We start from the raw sequence: 21,852 nt of genomic DNA, 5'->3' as shown, positions 1-21,852 counted from the left end.
CTCACTTCCTCACACTCTCCCCTTACTTGCTCCCTCCCGCTCCCTCCGCCACTGGCCCCCCCTCTTTTGATCACATCGACGCTGGCTTCCCTCTCTATCCGATCGACTCAGTCATCTCCTCGATACGCTCTGCGATCTCGGATGAGGGACAAGGGTCCTGATGCGGTTGGCCTTGACTCTATGAGCATCCCCTCCTCTCTGAAGACCTCCCGAGGTCGACCTTCCCGTATCACTAAAGCTAGGCATACAGCCGACGAAGAGGTTGCCCTTGGGCGACAACAGAAAATTTTTGGGGCGCTTAGAGCAAAGGATGGCCCTCTTCCCCTTCCCCCATGAAAGTTTTATCCTTTAATTGCCGTGGTTTTGCTAGTTCACCAAAAAAACTAGCGCTCAGGAGGCTGCTTACTTCGACTCAGTTTGACATTATTTTCCTGCAAGAGACTCTTTGCCTGGCTGAACCCCTCACTCTCACCCTCTCCTCTTGGCTCCCTAACTGGACCTTCCACGCACTGGATGCAGCTGGACGATCTGGAGGATTGGCTATTGGGGTCTCAAACCGGGCTGTGGATATTCGGAACCTCTGGGGTGGGAGGGGATTCATAGGTCTTGACATTTTTGTTCACTCTATCGAACGAGACCTTCGCATTATCAACATCTATGGCCCCTGCACTGATCGTGTCAATTTTTGGAGATCATTATTGGCATCTGAACTTCTCCAAGCTGATAACATCATACTGGGAGGGGATTTGAATTTTTCCTTGGGTTATTGTGAATCATGGGGGCATATGGCTCAGATCGACTCCCTCTCTGAAACCCTCTCCTCCTTATTAGAGGATCATAAATGGGTGGACATCCCTTCTGCTCGTTTACAATACACCTGGTCGAATAATAGGAGTGGGGAGCAGAGTTTAGCCAGGAGACTCGATCGTTTTCTTATCAAGGAAACCCTGTACAACAGCCTCCCCAGAATACGACAGTGGGTCGGATCAGGTGGCATATCCGATCACAGACCTATCTTCCTGGAGGCTGAGGACCTTAATCACAAAATCAAGAGCCCCTTTAAATTTAACGCCTCTTGGCTCCAGGACCCTTCGTATCTTCAGCTGGTCCAAAATTTTTGGCTGAACAATCCCATCAGGGAAGAGGAGGATCTAGCAGCAGGCTTTGTCAGAAAGCTCAGGGAGCTAAAACATATCTCCAAAACCTGGGCCCACCAGAAGCGTATACAAGATAACCTTATTCTGAAAGAGGCAGAACAGGTTATTGAGGAGTTTGAAAATGCATCCTCTGGGACTTTCCCCTCACAGGAGAGGAAAGAACTGTACGCTTCACTTATTGCAAAACGTACTCAAATTCTGAAGGAAAGGGAAGAGAGCTGGAGGCTTAGGAGCAGGGCTATCTGGCTCACTGAGGGAGACAATAATTCTAAATTCTATCACAAATTCGCCAATGGTCGCAAAGCCATCAATACGATTTGGGAGCTTAAGGATAACCAAGGCCATACTGTTACATCACAACCGAACCTGGCAAGATTGGCCACTGAACACTTTCGAGGTATATACTCTGCTCCTGGGGATATAAATATCTTGGAAATCATGAGAGTTGCTGAACTCTTTCCCAGATATGTTGATCAAGATGCATTGGATGAGCTGCAGAAGGAAGTATCCATGGAGGAATTGGAAGCAACTCTCAAATGGTTTAAGAAAGATAAGAGCCCGGGCCCAGATGGATGGACCATTGAATTCTACATTGCTTTTCTTGACATCATGGGGAATGACCTTCTGAAGATTGTGGAGGATAGTAGGCGACGAGGCAGGATATCCGCAGCCATCAAGACCACATTCATCGCCCTTATCCCTAAATCCGATGATCCGTCTTCCTTCGATGATTTCCGGCCCATCTCACTCTGCAACTGCCTCTATAAAATCATTGCCAAGATTATCGCTAACCGCCTCAAGCCCATCCTCTCGCAACACATCTCCCCTGAACAGTTCGCTTTCTTACACCACAGACAGATTCATGAAGCCATCGCCACTGCTCAAGAGCTCATGCACACCCTGCAGATCAAAAAACAAAAAGGAATGATCCTTAAAGTGGATCTCTCGAAGGCATTTGACAGAGTAAATTGGTTATATTTGAGGCTGCTGCTTACTCATCTTGGTTTCCCCTATGACTTCATCAAATGGACAATGAGCTGCATCACTGATGTATCTTACAGTGTTTTACTCAACGGGGAAGCCACCCCTTTCTTCACTTCTGAGAGAGGGCTTAGACAAGGATGCCCCCTCTCGCCTTTGCTGTTCCTGCTAATCATGGAAGGATTAAGCAGAATTATCACATCAGCCAGGGAGAGACATCAATTAACAGGCATCAAAATGGTGGACAACTTCTTCCTCACGCACCTGTTATTTGTTGATGACATCTTGATTTTCCTAAACGGCAGCATTGGTGACTCCACATCGCTTCACAACTCTTTCCTTCTTTTTCAGCAAGCCACGAGAATGAAGATTAATGAAAACAAATCCACGATCACCATGGTGGGCTGCTCCATACATGAATCTGCCTATATCTCTCAGCGTTTTCCCTTTGTTCTTATGAATCTGAAGGATGGGATAAAGTATCTGGGCTTCAGATTAAAACCATCCGGATATAAGATTGCAGATTGGTTATGGCTAATTGCAAAAGTGGAAAAGAGGCTCCAGGTATGGTACCATCGATACCTCTCACGCGCAGGCAGATTAGTTCTCATCAAAGCTGTCATTGAAGCTACGCCAGTCTATTGGATGGCCCTAGCCTGGATTCCAAAAGGCATTCTGAATAGACTACAAAGTATTTGCTGCAGATTCCTTTGGAAAGGAAATCAACAGGGGAGACTTTTTGCTTGGGTCAAATGGGACACCATTGCCAAGCCAAAGCGTTGGGGCGGATGGGGCATCAAGAGATTGGATTCCTTCTCCAAAGCTCTGGCTGCTAAGCTTGGCTGGAGGCTACTCACCTCAGATGGCCTCTCGTCACGGGTGGCTTACGATAAATACATCAAGCCCTAATCCGTATTGGATTGGATTTGTACCCATCATGGCACCAATCATCAAATCTCAAATATCTGGAAAGCGGTCATGGGTACCTTACCTCTTCTACGTGAAGGCATTACCTGGCGCATAAAGGAAGGAAACGCGGTACGCATCGGGCTGGACCCATGGGTGGGATGTGGAAATGCCCACAGATTACCTGCTGAATTAATTCGACACCTTCAGTACAGAGGCATTACACACATCAAGCATATTGGAGATAATGAAAACTCATCGTTCCTACATCAAGCTTGGTTGACCGCACAAGCTCTGGAAGTACCTGCTCAATGGACAAACGAATGGACGTAGTATACAAGCGCACTATCTCAAGCACATATCAGGCTCACAGATGGTCCGGATGAAATCATATGGGCTTTTGCCAAGCATGGTGTCTATACACCGAAGCTTGGATATCTAAAACTCATGGAACCTTATAAGCCCCCGGAAATTCAACCCACCTAGAAGGCTCTCTGGAAACTTAAGTCAGCCCCTCGGACGAGACTGCTGATGTGGAACATCCTATTTGATAAAATTCCCACTGGCACCAATCTCATGAAGCGGCCCTTTTATAGACCCTTCCGATGTCACCTCTGTCATAACGTAGAGGAAAGCACCGAGTACTTATTCCCCTCTTGTAGATCTTCAGAGCAATTCTGGCAATCTCTTACATCGCAGATCCTGCTATTAAAAGACTGGCAAGGAAACAACCTCATGGATGCCTGGACTGCCTGGTGTCAAAATCACTCTGGGAAAGCTATTAACATGCCACTGCTGGCATGTTGGGCCATTTGGATCGCTCGGAATCAGTCTATTTTCAATCTTAAAGCCCCTCATTGGCCTACTATCATTCTCCACACTGTTGCAGACTACAATATGCTACCTGATGAGGATCCCCCACCCCCGCCCCGCATTCTCAGACCTGTACCCATTGACACATCCAAACCTTGGGCTTTCTTTGATGGCTCGGCTCAAGAAGCGGGCTGTGGGGGAGGAGCTATCCTCCACCTAAATGAAAGGCATTGTTATAAGCTTCAAATCAACCTTGGGAGAGGCACTAATAATTTTGCTGAGCTATGCACCGCCAAACACATCATTCATTTTGCTCTTCATAAGCAATGCAGACACCTTCAGCTATTTGGAGACTCTAAAATTGTTTGTAATTGGCTGAATGATGCATCCCATTGTTATGCATTTACTTTGAGGCATATACTTGATGAAGCAAAGAGATTAACAGCTGCTTTTGAATCCTTTGTCTGCCAACATGTATACAGGGAGCATAACACCGTTGCCGACCAGCTCTCCAAAGAGGCCGCGCATAGAGATGGAGAAGACTGGTTGATACAGGAGGAGATCGATGGCACATACTACCAGCATTACCACAGACCTTTTGACGACCTCTTGGACGCGGGGCTGTGAAGCCCACATTATATCAGCACAATTTTTGTTTATAATATGTATATAGTCACTATCCAGATATGTCTACAGCACACTTTATTTTGTTTATACACAGTATATATATTGCTCTCTGCGAAGAGCACAGTCAAATTTTGATCTCTGATAAACTTAACAGTTTTATTATTTTGGAAATGCTCCCTGCGTGGAGTCATCATGGACTGCTCTACAGTTATTTTTGAACTCTGATAGGCAATGCTACCTACATATGAATATGCTACGGCATCTGCAAAATGTAATTTCTTAACTCATAATAGAAATTACGACTTTTTCCCAGGGGAAAAAAAAAACAATAGCAATTCACATCCAAAAACACATTGTCTCTACCAAGAAACCTTGCTTCTAGTGTCTCTCTAACATACATGCTTATCCTAACATGAATCGAATCACACTGTTTTCATTCCTCTGATGTATCTCTCAGCATTACTAGTCCATAACATAAACATAGGCATAGTATAAAAACATAATATAAACTCATATCCACATGATAATGACCTCATAAATTTGCCGAGGCTACTCTTCCTACTTGATTCCCCATAAGACTAGGAACCTCTTTCATGCCCTTCACTTGCATAAGAAATCATTCCTCCATAGAATGATCCCTGACAACCCTGTCAAAAACTAACATAGATACTAGATACATACATATATATAAACATTAGCATAAAACAATCATGATCTCATCAAAGAACAACATATATAAATACATATATACATATAGATATTAGCTTTAAACAGTCATGATTTATGATGACCCTGTCAAAAAATGACATGCATACATACATGTATACTTATATAGACATCATCATAATCATGATCACAACATAATTACCAAATAGCATAAGGTTAAGGTTAATAGAACTCCCTTTGTCCATTCATAGCATGCACAACATTGAGAACAACGGTTCCCAACATAGCTAAGGCATTCGATGCATCAAATACATTTACTTTACCTTTCTGATTACCTTTCTCATGTTTGTATTGCCACCATCCATTTACCACAATGGAACCAACCAGTGCAATCAAATGTCATATTTTTACCTCTAATTGCCCTTACTCATGCACTAAGCTTCATCTGGGCCTTACCTTACCTTTCGAGTATCACACAGCTCTCCTTGAGCTCCATTAACTTCCTCATTCCCAACAAATTCCCAAGACCCTCAAACATAAAGGCAAGAACAACAAACAAACAAGAAGAAAACCATGAAACAAACAAAGTGGCAACGCCTTGCACCAGACACAATTAAAACCCACAAATCAAGCTCAAACAAATCACAAAATACCGAAGGCACAAAACTCCCAAAAAACACCATGATTCAACCCCATGGATTCCTAATTCCTCCAAGGAAAATTCAAACTGATCCTTCTTCAATATTTCATGGCAATCTCTTTTCCATGCAATCCCCTGCATCATACTGCCATAAACACATAACTGTCAATGCATAAGTAAACATAAAAATATACCAGTTATCTTTCGTTGTCGTGCCAAGCACGTTGCCACATTATACACCTACACATATCATTCCTCAAAGGATTCCAATTCTCTTGATGAGTTGTCAGGCGGAAAGAGTCGATAGTGCGGACACAACCAACCTCCCTAGGAGCCTAAGACTCTCTAGTGACAAACAAGACAAACAAGAGTAATCCTTCTCTAAACATGCATTTACTATATAAGAAATCAAGTGTTTAGATCCTACCTGTAGTCCAACGTTGTTGTAGCAGTCCAGCCTCGCTGATCCGGATGAGCTCCTCCTTCACTTCGAAACCTGCATTCACTAACAATCAAATGATTAAATAGCACTTGATAATCTCATAAAATAAAACATATTTAACACATAGACCAAGGAGTACATGAAACAACTCATAAATAACAAGTTATTGAGAAGAATGGACTCATTTGCATTAATAGGAAACAAAAGGAACAATTACAACCTGAGCCTTGGTGTTGTGCAAGTCCCTCCCAGGGTCCATCAAGAGTTCTCCTTTACTTTGACAAAGCTCACCCACTTCCAAATAGAACAAGCAAAGATGGCAATCTCTCCTCACAAGCTTCTAAATGGGAGTCCTAATTCCAGCAGCATCTACCCTTAGAAATGTTTAGCTTCCAACCTCTCCTCCTTCTGGCCCAATGCCTATATTTATAGTGCTCAAGAGGAAGTTAATAAGGTCCACCATCAATGCGATAATCCCCTCTTTGGATGGGATAGCTCCCTTATTGATGGGATAAGTTCCTCTTTGGTAGGGGTACATGAACCATCTGGAGGCGCTTCATACACGTCAAACATACTTCTAGAAGCCTCTAGAAATGACCACAAGTAGATTTTTTGGAGTGAAACTTGCGCGTTTTGACCTTTATAGGGGTACGCACCTGCCCCTTTACATACAGAGCGTACAAGTATGCATTTTTTGTGAGCATTAGGTGCATATACGCAGGTAAGGCCGAGAGAATCTGCGTACCCAGAGATAAACACATTTACAAAGACTTTCTCTCTTTTTGGAGTTTGACATGGAGAGCAGAGGCATAAGACTTGCCCAGGAGGATATCATGACTGTTGATAGAGCCATACTAACTGTAAATAGCCATGGTGACATTTTTTAGTGTAACAGATTGCCCCCTAAAGTGCGAAGCCTGTAGTAGATTAGGGTTTTGTATTATCTAGGAAGGGTGAAGCGCTTTATCATTTCAAGGATTATCTCGTGGAGAGCTTGGTCAGAACCTGCAATTTTCAACACAAAATACATGTATAAGATTATATCACCGCTGAGGTAGGCATTCCCATACTCAGATCAAAACTTTAACTAACAAACTAACTACTCTGATACAGGAATGATCTTGCAGTACATCATAATCATAGACTTTTGTAGACACAGTATGGGTGCAACCATCTGTTTATGATTAGTCTACTTAGATAATGAATACAAAACTCCTCGCAGCCTGGATGGTGGAAACTAGATCCAGGGTCTTCATTTCTACTTCTCGAATTGGTACGATTCTAACCATGCGAATAAATGAGTTGATGTCGAACATGGTAGAAACCACTTGATTACCAGTCGATGATGTAAACTGTTAACAAGTGTGAGAGAGACCACCAGTAATGTCAATGGTTCTCAAAGTACCCAGTACAATCCATGAGATGTGAATGAATGAGTTGATGTCGAACATTTCATGGAATCCTTCGATCGAAAGTCAATGATGTAAACTGACGTCAAAGGCGAGAAACCTGCCATTGATGCATGCAGACTTCAAGGTACTGACGATTTCTAAGTCATCTCTCTAGATAATGTGCTGATGTCGATAGAAAGCGACCCGTTGCAGGCAAGCCCACAACACGAAATCATTGTTCAAGTTGAAGAAATGTTGCTGTAAGGACTGACTCAGGGATGGTCAAATGGACGACAAGTATTTTGCAGATGAAAGTTTATTTGTAGAGACCTCTTGAACACATAACGACACGATAGATGGTTTGGTTACGATTTGACCCAAAGTTAATACCCGGAAATGGTTGAAGACTTTCAAAGTGGTTTGATCAACTTTTAAGGCGAAGGATTTCCCAACCCAGGTGAACGGAAAGTGTCGTGTTCAAGAGTGGTGATAAGGTTCTTCTGTAACAAAGGATAAAAAATAGGTTCATTCTTCTCTCTTTTCCCCCACCATTTCTGGCAAGTACCTCTTTATTTTTAACAAGCTTGAGGAGGATAACATATGCTTGACTATAAGCTCATACTTCGGATGAGTCCAACCTAGTTTTGATTCGAGCCCTAGGAAGGAGTGGTTCGTTCCTGTTTGTAATTGAACAGGTCCTTTACTGTGAAATTTTAACGAGCCCAGTATAGGAGAAACTCGACATTTTTCAATTTTAGAGAGTTTGAAAATCTTAAGAAGACTCCAGGTTGAACTTTTTCGTAAATTTGTGTCCCTCAAGCCCGAAAAAGTATAAAATAATACCTGGGAGAACCGCTTGATCTTGCAACCAAGGAGTACTTTCATGATTAGTGTCTCTGACCTGAAAAGTAAAAAGAGATCAAGGACACGTCGTTTTATTTCCATATCGAGTTTGAAACGACAAAAACCCGGCAATCTTTTCCTGTTTTTACGGTCAGAAAAGAGCTATAAGGGGACCGTATTTTAATTCCGTTTTAACGAGTGTAAAAGAAACGCTCGGCGATATTTTCATGTTTTAGGAGTCAGAAAAGAGCTTAAAAGATGACTCTGATGTTTTGGTTCATTAAAAATGATGATTTTACTCTAAAGTCCTTTTGTCCTGCACAAAAACGACACATTACTCATACCTGTTTAAGATGGGTAAAAATACATTAAAAAAAATGTCCTTTCATGGTGAAAAATAAACAAACTTAGCATTCATTCATCCAAAAAACCTATAAAAAGACTTTTTACCATGTCATTTTTACCATTTTACTGTTGAGGTTGAGAAAAAGGCTTTTGACAAGAAAACTTCCTGTGGTCGTTGCGGAGAATCCAACTGTCAGAATCGAACGCCGTTTCACCAGGTATTCTACAACACCCCTCTCTTGATTTCCATCCGTTTAGAATTCATTTTTAAGCTTTTATTTGATTTTTTGGGGGTCTTGGGGTTTCAAGATGCGCACTTCGAGGTACGCAGGTCATGCACTGCTGACCTGCGTACCCCGATATTTTCTCAATGGGAAAATTATGGGGTGTACGCACCTGGCCTTAAGGGCAGCTGCGTCCAGGCGCTCTGTTCCTAAAGGCTGGGGTGCGTACCCTGCAAAACGCAAATTGAAACCCTCATACCTCCAAAATAGACCAACATTTTTAAATTTTATGGATCCTAACTGATGTTTTATGATGTGTAGGGAGCACATCATGCTTGATTGGTGCGAAAGAGAGCACGAGGACGTTGATTTAGCCGCAATCAATCATCAACCCTCCATTGATGCTTTGAAGGCATGCAGACTATACAAATACTGGGCCATAGCTGGCATGAGGGCACAGGTGCCATTCTTAGAGTGGCTGGTTGAAAGGTGGAACGTCCAAGAACAATGATTTTACATCGGAGAGCACCAGCTCGAGATAGAGCCCTATGATATATATTTTCTCACTGGTTTGCCCAACAGGGGTGAGCAATTGACTCTCTCCGGGACTAGGCCGGGTGGCCAATCCCTTGCTAGCCTCCGGCTAGAGTGGTGCAACAATCAGAACCAGGAGAAAGGGATAGAAATCAAATATATATCCCTGCCTGAACTTATGGTAATTGCCTTTACAGTTACCAGACTCTGCGGCGCAGCCACCTTGCACATTGCCACCAGGTCCCAAATGCAGATAGCTATAGATTGCTACCAAGGCACCATTTTCAACTGGTGCGAAGCTGTGTTGGCCAACATGAAGGCCCAACTAACTAGGGTAAAGACCGGGAAACTAAAGACCTTTGGGTATGGGCCTTTGGTTGTGAGGTTTGCCCTAGAGAGAGTTCCTATGTTGATCCCTCAGCAGCTTACTGTTCCAGTTGGGGCTCCTCGGGAGCCTAAGTTGACGAGATGGGTTACAGCGATGGCCCGGCATCCTGATGAGGGCGCGACAGTGGTTCGATTTCCTGATGGTTACTTTCACTGGCTAGAGGGCCAGGTCTTTTCTATTCAGGACTTTCCTTATGCCGGAATGGATTTTCGGAATGACCCGGACATGGTTCTTCCACAGGGAGAACAGTGGGATGACAGAGGTATTTCATTTTTCACGAGTTTTTAAATTATATATATATTTTTTGTTTTTTATATATATCGTCTCAAACTGACAGTAAAAATTTTCAAAATGCAGATGTAGGCCCACGGCGTCCAGCCAATCTCCGGACTTTTGAGAGGAGACATCCAGCTGTACCGGCACCGGCCCCACAAGATGCGGCCGCAGACACGCTAGCTGAGTTGGAGCAGGATCTAGAGCGTCTGACGGTAGACATACCAGAGACGACCATAGATGATATTCCTATCAGACTACAGCGTTACGTAGTCGCCGTCCTGGGGCCTTTTAGGAGATTTCTGTGTAGGGTAGCCCGTGCAGTGGTGTCTTACAGGGAGCATCACCAGTGACTGGATGGTCACCTTTTGTAGTCACATGTGACATTTTGACTTTTTTGTACTTATCATTTTGCCGATCATAAGGTGTTTTAAACGTATGATCGAAGACGATGTATATTTTTTGACACACTCCTATCTATATATATATCATTATTACCGGCTCATTTTGTTTAACATATGTGATGAAATGTTTTTAAATTTACTTGCATGATTATCGTAAATGTCTGTCCAACATTCGAGAAGCAATTGCATCTGCTAATGTATTTAAAGACCTTGGAATATGCTGATATTCAATGTAATCAAATTCACATTCCAAGAGGCGCACTCTCAAAAACAACCTTAATAACGCAGGATTTCTAATGGCATATACACTATTAAGCTGTAATACAACGAGTTCAGAATCTAACCTCACTATCAAACGTCGAATTCCGAATGAAATAGATTCAGACAATAATTCAACCACTGCACTGTATTCTGCAATGTTGTTCGTTGTTTGACCGAGGCTCACCCCATGCATAGAAACTAACTCGTCAGAGGGCGAATAGATAACCCAAGTTGCGGAAGAGATATTCCGTGTACTACGACAAGCACCATCGGCAAATCCAATGTATGTTTGGAGAGGCGTCGACATCTGCAATATCAAGAGTAAAACCAAGATAAGCCAGAATAACGACGAAAAACACACTTTCTAAGCTAAGCACACTATCTAAACTAACAAACATACTAGCTAGAAAGAAAACCTAACCTAATTAAATTTTCCATACCCACCATTTAAGCATAATACCTCTTTAGGTAAAGTCCATTTCTGGGTTTACCCAAAGAGTCCCCATCAAAATCTACCAGCTCATAGGCCCCTTTTGCTAGCTTTCGCTTTACAATGTAGGGTCCATGCCACATAGGAACGAATTTTCCAGCACCTAACTTATCGTTAGCTTGATCATATAATAGCACTAGGTCTCCCTCCGAAAAACTTCGAGGGGTCACATTTCTATCATACTGAGCTTTCATTCGCTTCGCGTGAGTCTCGATTGGCAATGCAGCGTCACGTCGAGTCTCATCTAACTGAGCTAAGTATAATAAACATTTCTCCTCTTCGGAAGTAGCTGGGAGTAATTCGACAGCCATTTGAAGTGATGGGATTTCACATTCAATGGGTAACACAATTTCCAAGCCATAAACTAGCTGGAAAGGAGTGAACCCTGTTGAAGTTTTCACTGAAGTTTGGTATGCCCATAGCGCTGAAAATAACATGTTGTGCCAATTCGACCGATGAATACCAATGATTCGTCGGATCATGATAACCAGAACTTTGTTGATAGACTCAACCAAACCGTTGGCTTGCGGATAATAAGGAGTAGAGCTATCGTGGCGCAAACCAAGCTGGCTTGTAAGCTCAGTCATCATGATGTTTCGAAAATGGCTCCCATGGTCAGTGATGATTGCTTGTGGGACACCAAACCTAGTTATAATGTGATTGAATATGAAAACTGCAGCTGTTTTGCCGCTTGCGTCGAATGTAGGCATCGCCTCGGCCCATTTAGTAAAATAATCAACCGCGAGGATGATATACGCATGCCCCCTGGCCGAGTGAGGGTTACAAGTAATAAAATCGATACCCCATTTGGCGAAAGGACCAATGGCAATTATAGGATGGAGAGGAGCAGGTGGTGCGCGCATCTTGTGATCAAACACTTGACAGTTGTGGCACTTTCGGACCGCAATGATACAATCTTTAAACATGGACGGCCAGAAATAGCCAACGCGCAACACCTTCTGAGCTGTGGCATACCCAGATATATGACCGCCACATGCTCCAGAGTGACAATCATTCAAAACTCTCTCAGCCTCTTCGTGAGTTAAACAATGTCGAAAAACTAAGTTTGCCCCTCGGCGATAAAGTGTATCTCTAATAATTCTGTATTGCTGGGATTGAAACCGAATTTTTCGACGTTCCGACTTTGAAGCTTCAGGCCGAAAGGTTTGGGTTTGGAGATAGATGATTATATCCCCGTACCATGGATCTAAATTACTGATAAGAAACAAATATTCGTCTGTAATGGACTCCTCTGCCACAGATTCTGTGTCAGCACGCGGGAAATCACACATCAATTCCGCAAAAACTAAGGATTTCTTAGACTTGGACTTCTTGAACTCCAAGTCGAACTCTTGTAGGATAATGATCCATTTAGAGTACTTGCCCCCTAGCAGTTGTTTTGTCAAAATATAAATCATAGGGTTGCAATTCGAAATAACTGTAGTTTTACGGAGAAGAATGTACTGACGAAAATGCTGGACAGCTTGAACGGCTGCCAGGGCCAATTTCTCCACATGTGAATATTTTAGCTCAGGGGGGTTCAATGTCCTACTAAGATAATATATCACATGTTCCGCTCTGAATTCATCTTCTTGAACTAACACCATTCCAATAGTGGAATGCGAAGCTGCGAGGTATAAGAAGTAGTCTTGGTTGTAGTTGGGAGGATGCAACAACGGTGCGTGGGTCAACGCGTGTTTAAGTGCATCAAAAGATTGTTGGGAAATCTCGTCTCGAAAGAATTGAGCGTTCTGTTTCAACAACCGCATAAAACCTTTAGTGACCTCGGCGTAGTTTGGAATGAATCGACGTAAAAAGTTCGCTTTCCCTTGCAAACTTTGGAGTTGGCGCAAACTCGAAGGAGGAGGCAATTTGATGATAGCTTCGACCTTCGAGGGATCGACGCGAATGCCGGCTTTTGAAACAACAAATCCCAGCAATCGACCTGTTTCTATACAGAATACACACTTGTGGGGATTCAACTGAATACGATAATGCCTACACCTCATAAAGATTGCTCGTAAGTGGACAAGGTGATCAGCTCGATGTAAAGAATGAGCAGGCAAATCATCGAGGTACGGTTGCACAATGTGCTTGATGTCATGAAATGCGTAAGACATCGCCCGTTGAAAAGTGGATCCGGCATTCTTAAGCCCAAAAGGTAATTTGCAATAAGCAAATGTCCCCCATGGACAAATGAATACCGTTTTTGGTTGATCGGCAGGTAGAATATTGATTTGATTATAGCTCGAAAAACCATCCATAAAGGAAAACATTTCACTTCCGGCACAATCATCAATAATTTGATCGATATAAGGCGTAGGATAGTTGTCTTTTGGACAAGCTCGATTTATATCCCTATAGTCGATACAGATTCTTATTGTTCCTTGCTTCTTGTTAACCGGAACAATATTCGATACCCAATCCGTTAACGGGATTGGATAAATGAAACCTGCTTCAACAGCTTCTCGACTTCTGCTTTAATCGCAGCCGCTTTCCGAGGGTGAATCTGACGCAACCGTCGCCGGACGGGTTTAGCGTCCGGGTAGGTCTTTATTTCATGAACAACAATGGCAGGATCCATTCCTGGCATTTCCTCGTAAGACCAGGCAAACACATCGCGAAATTCTTGGAATAGGGCCTTGTAAGTTTGAATTTCATCTTCTGTACATGAGGCACCTATATGAATGTTTTCCTCAATTCCGGGCTTCACTGAAATGTCAATGGGAATAGTGCGAGAAATATTCCCTAAATTCAACTCTGAATCAGAATGTTTCGTTGGATCCTGAGCGTCTTTGACATATTCAGCGGTAAAGATAGATGAAAAATCATTTTCAAAAGCATCATCCTCAGGTAAAAACGAAGATCTATGATGAAGATCTTCCCATGGTAGATCATCTACACTTAGGATTTCGCGAAGTTGCTCGTCAGATGACACGACTTCGGGAAACGCTATCCATTCTGAGGTTGATGTGAAAAGTGATTCTTCACTGACCACATTCATTTGGTCGATTTGGGTTGAACGCGAGTCGGTAAAAGACATGACGGCTTCATAAGAAATTTCATATGGACTCAAAGGCATAACATCACCGAATGAGTCTATCTCAGATTCAGATGGGACAATCCAAGGATCGTCGTAAATAATGGTGTCTGATGCAATCATATGAATTGATGCAAATGAAGGGTCTGCGTTGATTGGAGGGAAAGGAAAAGTTCCCAGTAAACCGGAATCTTTAACTAAACCCACGCCAACGTCCCTATAAGGGATTGTCGTCTTAACGACATGCTGGATACTCTCTGAAGAGGCTGGGTCAGATGAAAAGTATGTCAGCTGATCAATTGTCACGATCTTACCGTTATGTGGAAACTTTATTACTCTGAAGACCGATGAAACGACCGCTGTCATAGCATATGACCAACTTCGACCCAAAATAAGGTTGTAGTCTAGAGGGGCATCAACCACCTCCACATCCAGACTAACGGTTTTACCTTCTACCCCTATAGGAAATTCCTGTAGAATACCAAACGGACGGAACCCACGGCCATCAAAGGCCTTAAGGATGGTCGGGGATTGGTTCAGCGAAGGAGAACCAAGCGATCTCCAACACTGAATCAACATAATACACGTAGAAGCTCCCTCATCAATTACAGTCCGATGAATAGGCCTGTTTTTGACTATCACTGGAATCTGGAAAGCCATATGATGGGGAAGGCGTGGTGTACTATTTTCTAGATCGAAGATTATTAGATTCGGGTCCTGAACATCAACAGCTCCGATAGCCGACAAAAGTAATTTTTGCTGTGCTGGACATGATTGCAGCACTTCTAAAGCTGACATTGCTGAGGGTGAAACAACTAAGTCCTCAACAATGTTGTAATTCTGGGCCGCTCTCGCATGTGGATTAAAAGCAGACCTTCGAAGTACACCCTCGGCGGGCGGTTTCATTACTAAGTGCGGGTTAGGTTTTTCGATCTGTAGTGGATCGGAACCAGGAGCTGAGGTTGATGGATTAGAATGAGAAGATTCTGCTTCTTTACCATCAACAGGATTCTTACTACCGTAATCTTGCGACCGAGTCGCAATCCTCATATGAGACATCATCAAAATGGGTTCTTCACTGGCAGTCGAGGAAGAACCTATCATCTTACTCTCCTGCTTTGGAAATGGATCTTTTAACACAGCAGGAGTGGGAGAACCTTTGACTATTTTCACAACCTCAGCGCGATGAGGGCAATCTCTGGTAAAATGATCCTCTTCACAAATAAGACAAGGATATCGAGGTTTGCGCTTTTCGTCATTGGTTTCTGACTTTTCTGTTTTCTCCTTCGGAGCCTTGTCTGCTTTAGCCTTCTTCTTTCCTTTATTCTTTCCACCGTTTTTTGATTTGGCCGTAGATGACTCTACAGCGTGAATATCGGTAGAAAATTTAGGAGAAGACTCTCCCGTCGGGGAATCAGGCAAGGTGATTATAGGAGTAGTAGAATTCTTGGAAGACTTCTTCTTGCTCTTTTTGTTCACCGTACCAATCATACCATCAACGGCATGAGATCCCGAAGGAGCAGCAACGATTTGATTCGATTTTGGAAGATCCGGGATCTTCTCGTGTAACGTACCTGACTGAGTATAAACTAAGTCAAGGTACTACGCCTAAGCAATGACTTGCTCCTCAGTAACTACTCCGGCCTTAGCTACATCTTCAGTAATCTTCGGTAATAATGATTTAACAAACCATTCAGCTAAGATTTGGTCCGGAATAAAAACTTTCACTAACCTTCTTCGACGTCTCCACTCATGAATGTGATCAGAAATATACGTGGACGTCGATTGTTTTAGTGAAGTTAATAACTCCGTGCCGTTATCGTATCTGACCGGCAACTGAAAGTGAGTTAAGAACGAGGTAGCTAACTGGCTAAAATTGTAAAAAGAGGCCCGTGGTAACTCAATGTACCACTTGGCCGCGAGACTAATGAGTGTACGCTGGAAAAGACGTAAGCAGATCGAATCATCCGAGATAGAATTTGAAGCACACCAGAGGTGGTAAGTCATCACATGATTGGACGGATCCTCTCCAGACTTACCTTCGAACTTGGGTATATCACTGGGCAACTTATTTGGCATTGGCGGCCAGAACGGAAGATATTGAATTGGATCCTTCGTTAGGCGCGTCAAGTCTGGTAAATCCAAAGTTGCGATAAACGGTAATTGCCGGTTATGATCTCTAAAATTCTGGGTCACAAGACCAGTCCCAGGAGGAGGATATCCAGGATAACTAGGAACAGGAATCGCATTAGGGATATTATATCCTCCTGGAAAACCAGGATTAACTGGACCGTACTGGGGTTGTTGATAAGTATACCCAGGATACGGTTGATACTGGTAAACCGGCTGCTGGACAGCTTGCCCATATTGGTACTGTCCCTGGTACGGTTGATGAACAAATTGAGGTTGAGTAGTGACAACCGTACTTATACCAGGCTGACCTATAGGCATCTAGACCGTGGTTTGAATCATAGATCCAGACAACGGTAAAGATGTCTGAGGAGTGGTTGCAGAGACAGTAGAAACCGGAGCTGTCGATACTCCAGAAGTAAGTGCGGTAGATGTTGCGGTAGTTGCAGTAGCCGTTTGAGATGGAGTACTAGGTGCAATTGGCGGCTGAGTAACTACCGAAGTTACAGAAGTTTGAACATTTGACTGGACAGGTTGCGATTGCTGGGGTGGACCAGAAACTACGGGTTGTCCAGCTTGAGGTACCAACTGTATACTTGGCTGCGACACCTGTTGACCCTGTGATGGATCCCACACTAGCATTCCGGGGTACTGACCCGTAACAGGTTGAGAATACTGAGATCCATAACCGGATTGAGGATATGATTGATAACTGAAAGGTACAGTTCCCATACCTTAAACATATGACTGACCTTGAGGTGGTTGATAACCTTGACTCGAGTATTGACCTTGAGGTTGATAACCTTGGGGTAAATACTGATACTAGGGTTGACCTTGACGTTGAGGTTGATACCCTTGAGGTTGATACCCTTGGGGTTGATACCCTTGAGGTAAATATTGATACTGAGGTTGACCCTAGGGTATATATTGAGGCTGGGGTTGACCTTGAGGCATGTATTGCACCATAGGTACATACTGACTTTGAGGCTGCCCCCCAGACACAATTTGTGTACCTTGCGGTTGCCCCCCAGACGTTAATTGAGGCTGCCCCCCAGGCGGTAATTGACCGCCTTGAGGTTGAGAAATGGGAACTGAACCTGACATCATCTAAATGTCCCCTATACCCAACGGTTTATTACCATTGTTTCCAGCTAATAACCCATGATCGGCGGGTTGAGGAGATGCCCCCGCGAAGGTACCAGAAAGTGATTGATACCCGGTGGGAACAGAAGGACCGCCGTGTAAGAAAGATTCAGGAGTTTGAGTAAACACAGACAACTGACCAGACATATTTACAGGAGTATAAGTACCTCCAGGTGGAAAAGGAGTACGAGGTGTAGAAAAACCTATCCCTGAGTTGTCTAAATAATTGGTTAACGAAAGGTACCAAGTAGTACTTCTAGGAGGACTGTAAAAGATAGATTCACGCTCCCTGAGATCAATAGTAAGTTGATCTTCAAGGTTAGAGACACCTATTTCTTCCTCTGGAGCAAGTTCTTCAATAGCAATCAAACCAGTTGGAAGATTTTCAGTGATAACTCGTTCTACTCTTGGTGAATCTGGAACACTAGAAGTCGGAGTAATAGGTTCAGATATTTCAGGTTCTTCGCCTATATCACTAGTAGACGAAAAACTACCAGCAAGCTCAGAAACTGTAACAGCTTCAGGATTATAACCTGTCTCTAGACTTTGGTAATCTGGATGGACTACCAAGGAAGATTCTCCTTCTTCAGGTGAACCTACTCTACTACCACTAGGAGGAGTTACAAGGACCTTCAATCCTTCGTACTGACCCGAGACGTCTTCAGGAGATCCACCCCGTGATCTACGGAGTTTCCTCAACAAATCAGTTCCGGTAACAATCTCAGGTGACTTGCCCCGAAGTCTACGGGACTGTCTTGGTAATTCCGCCACAGCTAAAAACTTTTAACTACTACACACGAAAACAAAGTAAAATCTCAAATCAAACCACCTAAAGTCGCTAAAGAACCAAACAAATTTGAATCACACGCCTAAAGAATCTAGGGCGTCAAACCAAGCACAAACAATAGCCTTCCAGACCGAAAACGCTAGTTGGAGATGAAACCCAACATCGCCGGATTCAGTACAGAAGTGGCGGGTGGAACAGTTACCCCGACAACCTGCTTAATGAATAGACTGGCACAAGTTCCTCCACTTTAACCGTCTCGAGTGAAGTGAATCCCCCGGAAAATCCAAGTGAGTCTAGTCGACGTCTGCTCTAGGTACAGTGGGATCTTCCCTCCACCGTCACCTCGGTAGAATCCTAAAGATAATGGTCACTAAGGTTACCAACCGCAACAAATGCACCTGGGGGAACAGTCTACACTCCGACAACACGCAAGGGCAGAGTATCAAGCTCAATCCCCTTGCCGGTTCCTTGACAATAATCCAAGGTTTACCGACAAGTGACCCCTGGCTCCTCGACAATGGTTAATCCGAGGTTTACCATTTGTAATACGTGCATGTCTGGCGTTGTTCCCAACGAGGGAGGATTGATCCCCTCACTGGTTCGGACACGAGCTCGTGCTTCTCCTTTAAGAGGAGCTTTCCCAGAGTACAAATGAGACAATTGGATTTATTCTATCACAAGATAAGCTACTTGTTTGGTTTTGTTGTCTTGGAGAGTTAATTACTCTCCTACTCCAAGACACTAGCCTGATCTAAATTGGTGTTTCAGAGCCCTAGTAAATAAAAGTTACTACGTTGATTTTACTTTAAGCGTTAATTTTATGGTTTTTCTTAAAGACAAAAGGTAGCGGAAATGAAACCAATGGTGTGTAGACTCGACTCAAACCACTACAAAGATGCACCTAAGATGATTTACGCTACTTTTCTCTTTCAATGAAACTCCTAACTAAGAGAGTTGGAAAATGAAAATTTTATAGAAAACAACTTTCTTAGTAAAGACAATCAAAGAAACAATTCTCTTTATCTTTCCAAGCATACAAGCATGACCACTCCTTACGTGCACGAAAAATTCTTTTTCTTTCAAAATACCTCAAAGCTACTTGAAACTAAACTTTTCAAAGGAGATGTTTTTGTATTTTCTTTTATTTAATAAAGCATATAAATCTATTTTAACGAAAATCAATCTCAAAATCTACAAAATCTACGAAAAATTGACTCACAAGCAAATCAAAAAGAAATTTACTCTAAGCAAACCTAACGAGGCAAAAGCCTACAAAGATGATTCTAGGTTGTTTTACTTGACCACAATCAAGCCAAGGACCAGCTAATGCAGAATCAAAAGACCAGTCAAAACAAAACTCAAATCTTTTTGTTCTTTTTGTAAAATGGAATTCAATACTCAATCAACAAGCACTTCGAAATTTGCCAAAGAGACAACTCAAAGGTAGGTTTCTCTCACAGGTAGACTTTATGACAGGTCCGACTCCTAAGAAAGTTGACAAAACTAGAGAGATCTAAGGCTTGACAACTTCTACCGCCAAAGTCACTACATGACCTATTCAAAAATCAAACCCTAGGGCTTAAACTTCTATGAAATCCACTAAAACACTCAATGCTATTGAAACAAGTTCAGGTGAAGATATTTGACAAGAGACTAATGGATCTGGGCAGTAAAAACTAAGAAAAAGCAAAATCTAAGAGGAAAAATGTAAAAAATGGAAATTTCTTAATTTTTAGCAGGGTACGCAGGCAACCTGTTAAGACAGGTGCGGGCCCGCTCTGTGCACACAGCAACAGTGCATACAGGTACGCACTGTGCAATACTCAGAGGGTGCGTACTACTGAAAAAACCAAGAAAAACTAAATTCAATCTAACCCTAAGCTAACCCACCCAAATACAAAGTCATAGAGCCAAAAACCAGAAAATAAATGACTTTTCTCAGATCAAAGTTGCATACAAAGGAAAAAACTTTCTCATGAATGGAGTCCCGAGTGGAGTCGCCATTTTGTCAGGTGGAAAGAGTCGATAGTGCGGACACAACCAACCTCCCTAGGAGCCTAAGACTCTCTAGTGACAAACAAGAGAAACAAGAGAAATCCTTCTCTAAACATGCATTTACTATATAAGAAATCAAGTGTTTAGATCCTACCTGTAGTCCAACGTTGTTGTAGCAGTCCAGCCTCACTGATCCGGATGAGCTCCTCCTTCACTCTGAAACCTGCATTCACTAACAATCAAACGATTAAATAGCACTTGATAATCTCATAAAATAAAACATATTTAACACATAGACCAAGGAGTACATGAAACAACTCATAAATAACAAGTTATTGAGAAGAATGGACTCATTTGCATTAATAGGAAACAAAAGGAACAATTACAACCTGAGCCTTGGTGTTGTGCAAGTCCCTCCCAGGGTCCATCAAGAGTTCTCCTTTACTTTGACAAAGCTCACCCACTTCCAAATAGAACAAGCAAAGATGGCAATCTCTCCTCACAAGCTTCTAAATGGGAGTCCTAATTCCAGCAGCATCTACCCTTAGAAATGTTTAGCTTCCAACCTCTCCTCCTTCTGCCCCAATGCCTGTATTTATAGTGCTCAAGAGGAAGTTAATGAGGTCCACCATCAATGGGATAATCCCCTCTTTGGATGGGATAGCTCCCTTATTGATGGGATAAGTTCCTCTTTGGTAGGGGTACATGAACCATCTGGAGGCGCTTCATACACGTCAAACATACTTCTAGAAGCCTCTAGAAATGACCACAAGTAACGTTTTTGGAGTGAAACTTGCGCCTTTTGACCTTTACAGGGGTACGCACCTGCCCCTTTACATACAGCGCGTACAAGTACGCAGTTTTTGTGAGCATTAGGTGCGTATACGCAGGTAAGGCCGAGAGAATCTGCGTACCCAGAGATAAACACATTTACAAAGACTTTCTCTCTTTTTGGAGTTTGACATGGAGAGCAGAGGCATAAGACTTGCCCAGGAGGATAGCATGACCGTTGATAGAGCCATACTAACTGTAAATAGCCATGGTGACATTTTTTATTGTAACACGAGTCCAACTATAACTAGAAACTACATAATATATCAGTCAAATACATGTTTAGGAATATAACATATATCCACATAGTGTTAGAAAAAATCTAGGTTAAGAAGACTTACTGTATTCAAATCATTCATTCATTTGGAATTGTGGTTTCTGAACATAGCCAAATGAATCCTCATCCAATTCCCTTCTTTTACCTTTTCACCTTGCTGCAATCAAGTCTTATTATGTATTGTCACATCACCCCACTATTAGTTATATAAACAATTCAACTATTACCTTTTCATGCTAATACCAAGCATATTTTCCTGCAACT

General features: G+C 42.7%; 1 protein-coding gene across 1 annotated transcript; it reads left to right on the top strand.

The window, feature by feature from the left end:
* The first annotated feature begins 332 nt into the window (after positions 1-332).
* On the top strand, positions 333-3,047 carry LOC149158410 (uncharacterized). Its single transcript, XM_089433971.1, has 2 exons — positions 333-1,696; positions 2,444-3,047. The coding sequence occupies exons 1-2, from the start codon at positions 333-335 to the stop codon at positions 3,045-3,047; spliced, it is 1,968 nt and encodes a 655-aa protein (XP_089290097.1).
* Positions 3,048-21,852: the final 18,805 nt, after the last annotated feature.

This window comes from Pinus tabuliformis, chromosome 5_2 (genome assembly GCF_031772625.1).
Source record: "Pinus tabuliformis cultivar Carrire ecotype Pingquan chromosome 5_2, CPIR1, whole genome shotgun sequence".
NCBI classification, from domain to species: Eukaryota; Viridiplantae; Streptophyta; class Pinopsida; order Pinales; family Pinaceae; genus Pinus; species Pinus tabuliformis.
The sequence above is the reverse complement of the archived record's forward strand: the minus strand, read 5'-3'. Positions and strand labels throughout refer to the sequence as shown.